The following is a 6577-nucleotide window of genomic DNA, read 5'->3' on the forward strand; positions in this document are numbered from 1 at the left end:
TCGTCCAAAGTAAAATAGAAAGACTGAAAGGACTAGGAAGAAGAAAATGCAAATGATTGGAAGTAGAAGGACCGAAAGGACCAAGATCGAGAATAATGCAGATGATTGGAAGTAAAGAACTGAAAGGACCAAGGCAATAACAATAATGCAAATAATTAAAAGTAGAAGGACTGATTAAACTAGGAACAATAAGAATAATGACCAGGAACAAAAATAATGTAGATGATTGAAAGTAGAAGCAATGAAAGGACTTGGAAGAAAAATGCAGATAACTGACGACTAAAATAAATTTTATATAATAATAAAAAGAAAGATCTTACCTCAAAATATATAAGAACTAGAGAACAATAAACTAAGTTCAATATTAAAACATTTAACTATTATATTATTTAGTAACAAAAGCGATTGCAAAAAAGTTAAATTGCATTATGGGTAATGTTATTAATAATTTTGCAGGATAGAGCAAGTACAAGAAAACTATCTTAAATAATGTTTCTAATTAAAGTAATTAAAGCAAAAATTGTATACCAATTATTAAAAGTAAAATAGTATGCTTACCGAATACTGTTTCTTGAATATTTAACTTTCGCTAAACTTTATATCTTCGATACACAAAAACGCAATAACGTACAATTGGTTTTCCAAGATCGGGAAAAGATGGAGAAGGCGAGAAGTCCAATCTATGCAAAAAGTTAACTAGTTTTTTGTCTTGTGTTGGCTACTTGAGAATTACCAAAACAAAGATCATTCTGCAGGTACTTCACAATTGATGTAAGAAGTGTCAATTTTGACAATAAATTGAAAATGCTTAAAAATGTTAGCAAATTCAAGTGCAAGTCATAAAACGACTCTACAAAATGAAATACATAGTTAGTTTTAATTTTATTACTATAAATAACAATAACTAATTAGAGTAATCTTTATTTAATTTGGTTTAATATTGTTTCTATATTATTACCTTACTATTATTATTTCTATATTTTTACTTATCTATTTCTAGAAATAACTAGTGAAGTTCAATTAAGGCAGTATGGATTATTTTTGGAAAGATATGAATCTGATTTGGAGAGTATACTCGACGCGATGGAGTTTAGCACAACATCTCAAATTGATTTTGATAAGAATCTTATTAAGCTGGACTTATCGTTGAATGAAACCATTTCTATGAATTCTTTACCAGTTGAGTATGCGATCCTGAATAAGGTAAGAAACTAACAATATTACCTATTTTTACTGACAATTTTGTAAATTTTCAATCTCATATAGGTTGTGCAATCTTTCATTACACTCTGTGTGGAAATCAAGTTACTAAATTGTGAAGCAAGAGATAAATATTACAACTTGATTATGCTATATGGTGAAGGTATGCATGTTTAATAGTCTTTATTTAATTCAATTTTATTTGTTTATGAATTTCAATTTTAGCCGGGGAAGAAAAAACTCAGGAATATATTGAATTTTCAAAATTAGAAAGTATGTTAAAAGTATTGAATGATCTTTGTGTGTTTGTAAATCGATGTCAAACGGTAGTTGTGGAGATAATTGCTCAACTGAATTGTCTTTCAAAATCTGATCACCTTTCACAGTTTTCATATCCTGGAGCAACTGAAATTGTGTGTATAAAATCATGGATTACTGTCAATTAACACAAAATGTAATATTTTGTTTTTTCCAGGATATTTTTTATTACATGTGTGATATGTTGCTTGTTTTAATTACTATAGAAGAAATTTTACAAAATAGCATTATTCTTGATCATTGGAAAATGTACCGTAGAACTGTAAAATCAGTACACAGAAGCCATTCTACATTTAATTTAGATTTAAATGTGTTAGATAATTTAGACGAAATTCTAAACTATATAGAAAATCAATTACTCTCCGAAAACATTATACAGGTAGTTATATTATGCATAATATATTCATTATATTTAATATTGACAATGCATTTGACCTGAATTCTTTTTTTGACTTTCAGAGTACAATCAATAAGTGTGTACATTGTTTGTATCAAAGCAATAATGAAGTAAATAAGGTTTTAGAAAAACGGTTTTATTCATATATAAGGATTTTGATTAATGATTTAGAGAAATGTGATCCTGATTTAATTGATACTGAAAAATCTACCGAGTGGGTGAAATTAAATGTTTTATATATATTCTATATAAAATTATTTAAAGTTAATGATAAGAAGTTTTTTAAAATCTTGAAGGGTGTCAATAAAAAGGTATATATTGTTATTTTTGATTAATTTTTCTATTTATTACTGTATTAACTATTTCAAGGTCCCATGTGTTACTCTAGTTGGAAATATAGTATGGTGCTCTGAACAATTTTTATCTCAGCATTCCAATATTATCAAAGGTTTTGATCAGAGGTTCATTCAAGAAATGAATAGAGTAAAGCAAACATACTTACAAAACAAAACACAGAATTTACTAAAAGATTCACATAACACAGCACTACAAGTACATAATCAATTTTATAAATGCGCCATAATAACATTAGTATGTATTAATTTATGATATCGTATCAATTACAGATATTTACATGGATTTTAGAAATATCAGCAATTTTACAGGAAGGTGCAAATAATTTGAAATTAGAACATTTGACACAACGAACACATTTGTTACTGCAAGTATGTGTGTGAATTTAAGAGAAACTTTATTTGGCATTACTAATTTATATATATAAATATGTTTGTTTTCAGGGCCTTACGCACGCATGTTATTTAAACTATACAATTAAATCAATCACAAATTTACATATGGCTCAAAATAAGCCTATGACTAAATCATGCTTATTATCTGTTTGCAAACTGGTTGAGTTATTAAAGGCAGTACATCAAATATTTTCAAAATATTCAAACCGAATTGTAAATTTTATACATAATATTATGCATTATTTAATATATCAGTCATTAAATATAATTTCTATAACAAAGGTATGTAATTATATTTTATAGCCATTATTTATCAAACTACTTATTCATTATAATCTTTTGTTTCAGAAAGCTTTATTAAATGAAAAATCCTATGTCAAAAAACATCCTGAAGTATTGGCCGTACTTTCACTTTTGAGAGATCATTACATGGTCCAAGTACGGAACGAAAAATAATAATTGCCCATCTGGCATTATCTTGCATTAATGTAACACAAGTATTTCATGATGATAACTTGAGTAAATTAATAAAAGACCTAAAATATATACAAAGGATACAAAATTTTCAAGAATATTTGGATGATACTACAGATTGTTCTTTTTTATTTTGGCATCAATCAATACTGCCAGCATATTTTAGTAATGTTTACGAGAATAAAATGGATATATCTAAAATTTATGTGAGTTCTTTATTTACTGTTATTATTAATGTTCAATGCAAATAAAATCATTTATCAATTATAGTACATGTTTCAAGCATTGAATGATTTTGAAGAATCTGAGGAATATAAGGAAAGCTACATGAAAACAATAGATTCATCATTAAATGAAAAGATTTTGGAACCTTTATGTTCACAAGTAGAAACAGATTTGAGACTTCAAATACACTCACATTTACAGCCAGGTTTAATGAACCCATTTGATGATGGTACTCCAGAAGTTAGTAACAGTTTATTGGAACTAAATCCTATATTATGCGGCCAGAAATATATTGATATTAAAGGTATTTATATTGCCTAGTGATAGGTAATATTCAACTAACACCAAAAGTTTTGTAATACATGTATTACAACTAAAAGGTATTTTAAGGGCACGTGGAGAATTATTTGGATTCCATGTTTTATAATTTAACAACAGTTGTACTCTTTGACTGGAAAACTTATGGGGAAATGAGACGGTTAGCAAATGAGAAATTTTTCTTACATACTATTGAAGATCATCTGCCAACACAAACCTTAGAACAAGTAAGATACATTTTTATGTGTACAATATAGAATACTAAAATCTTTGCATATTTTTGGAGAGTATAATGAATACAATAAGTTGCAAGGTTCAGATATTTATAAATGAAATAAATTAGTAAATGAAATATGTTGGGATGAATATTTTTGTACTTTATTGGTAATTATGAATTTATTCAAAGGGATTGGATGTGTTGGAAATCATGCGAAATATGCATATATTTGTTGCAAAGTATCTTTACAATCTAAATAACCAAATATTTGTTGAGAAATGGAGTAATAATAAGCATTTAAATACTATAAATATTCAACATGTTGCAAACTCAATAAGAACGCATGGTACTGGAACTATGAACACTACAGTAAGTTTTTCTTCATTAATTTTTATTTAGATATTTTCAAACATATTTACTACAAATTTTGCATTCTAGATTAATCTAACATATCAATTTTTGAAAAAGAAATTTTTTGTTTTTTCGCAATTTTTGTATGACGAACATATTAAATCTCGCCTGCTCAAAGACTTACGTTATTTCCGTGAGCATAAAACGGAATCGAATCCCATGTACAGCTATGATAGGGCATACAACTTTAATAAAGCCATTCGAAAGTTGGGTATATCATCAACTGGTCAAAGCTATCTGGATCACTTCAGATTGTTAATAACCCATTTAGGTAACTTTTCAAAAGCATTAAAGATATACATAATTTATATAAAATTATTTATTTCATTTCAAATCTACATTAAAGGAAATGCAATGGGTTATGTACGAATGATAAGATCAGGTGGACTGCATAGCTGCTCTAACGCTAGTGTATTTTTACCAGTACTAGATGAAAACAAAACATTTGAAGAATTGTGTCAGGCGAACTGTTTATCAGAAACAGTATGCCAGGCTGCGCATGTTTTGGAGCAAGATATACGAAATTTAGCATGCAATTTTGCTGAAGGTTCAGAATATTTTAAGGTACGAATTTGTTAAAAAAAAAAAATAACAACTTCTATAGTATAAATATATAAAATTTGCTTCTAGCTTTTAGTAGATGTTTTTGCTCCTGTCTTTCGCAATCCTAGAAATATCCATTTGAGAAATTTCTATATTATTGTTCCATCACTTACAATAAATTTTGTTGAACATTTAATAACAGCTAAAGATAAATTAACTAAGAAGGATAAGTCTGGTGCTGCATTTACGGATGATGGTTTTGCCATGGGTAATATCAAATAGAACAAAATTATTTATATTTCAGTTCTATTATATTATATGTAAACATTTTTAGGCCTTGCATATATTTTGAAGTTATTAGATCAAAATTCTGAAATGGATTCACTTCATTGGTTCCAATCAGTTAGTGAAAAGTGTAATCAGGAAAAACAGATTTTAGCGCAACAAAAAGTTAACGCTAGCAGAGATGATAAAACATTACAACATACCCTATCATTAACTACTAAGAGACTTGAATTGTTCCAACAGGTTAATTATTTATATATCTTTAACAAAATTTATGAAGTTGTTATTATAAAACATTTCTATATTTTCAGGAATTTAAATTACTTTATTATAGCTTCAGCAGTGCAAGAATATTCTTTCAGTGATAAGAGTAGAATAAATGCTCATCATTAAAATAAATGTCTAAATATAATAATTATTGTTACGTTATATATTTATAAAATATGTATCTAAATTTGTAAATAAACAGAATTAAAATATACGCCGATTTTTTTATCAATTTTGTCGTAAGAATGAATTTATTTTAACTACAAATATATTAACTTTTTGAATTCCATTATGATATTTTGAATAGTTTACAATTTTATTTAGTTTAAAATTTGTTTAGGATTTTTCATAAAAACGTGAAGTTTCGGCAAATCGCTTTTAAATTTTTGAAATCCGTTTTTGTTCAAAGCAGGTCCAGCTGTTTCGAAGATACATGACAAAAAGTGCAAAAATGGCAATTCAGTTTATAAGAGAACTGAGTGTCCGATTTGAATGATTGATTCAAAAAGTATTTCATTTGGAAATTAAAGAATTGTTTTGGGAAGGCTGGTCCAGTGATTTTGGAGATACAATAAACAAAGTTAAAAACTATGCCTTTTGGCGGTCAAAAATAATTATTTGACATATGCACATCAAATTATTAGATATTTTATAGAGATTTTAATAATAAGTACAATGTCTGTTCACATTTATATGGGTTCCTTATCAAGATTCATAATGTTTAGCCGTTAGAGATTGCGCAGATTCAATATTTCGTCTCTAAAGCAACTTTTCAAAAATATTTTAAAAAAAATCAAATTTTGCAAAAAATTCCAAAATTCTTATTTTTTTTTCTAAAATTTTAAATTATGGTACGAATAGTTTGAGCAACTTGTCTTAAGGCTAAGGTTACTAGTTCAATTCTGGTGTCAAACTATTCAGAATGACTTGAGAACATATAAAAGAAAATCAGATTTTCTGGTGAAAACACACTTTCCCTTTGAGAAGAAGTTAACAAGAATCTGAATACGCACAAAAATTTCTATAGAAGTGCCTTAAAGATAGCAGCACCATATATGAAGAAGCTGCACCGACTAGATGAAACCACTGAACTTTATTTTAATTCTTATAGCGGTTTGCGATTATTATAAATACTGGAATAGTTATATTACTGATTTTTATTTGCTACCGAAC

General features: G+C 27.3%; 1 protein-coding gene across 1 annotated transcript; it reads left to right on the forward strand.

Moving 5' to 3' along the window:
- The first annotated feature begins 814 nt into the window (after nt 1–814).
- On the forward strand, nt 815–5502 carry LOC113376370 (WASH complex subunit 4-like). Its single transcript, XM_026616277.1, has 18 exons — nt 815–869; nt 1001–1203; nt 1267–1363; nt 1426–1613; nt 1676–1897; nt 1978–2226; nt 2285–2467; nt 2542–2640; nt 2713–2864; nt 3059–3344; nt 3409–3667; nt 3754–3908; nt 4088–4267; nt 4337–4580; nt 4656–4873; nt 4940–5120; nt 5187–5380; nt 5449–5502. Exons 1-18 carry the CDS (start codon nt 815–817, stop codon nt 5500–5502), a joined length of 3219 nt encoding a protein of 1072 aa, XP_026472062.1.
- Nucleotides 5503–6577: the final 1075 nt, after the last annotated feature.

Source organism: Ctenocephalides felis, unplaced genomic scaffold, assembly GCF_003426905.1.
Source record: "Ctenocephalides felis isolate EL2017-DRISC unplaced genomic scaffold, ASM342690v1 CF-g0.4_SCAFFOLD_01886, whole genome shotgun sequence".
Classification (NCBI taxonomy): domain Eukaryota; kingdom Metazoa; phylum Arthropoda; class Insecta; order Siphonaptera; family Pulicidae; genus Ctenocephalides; species Ctenocephalides felis.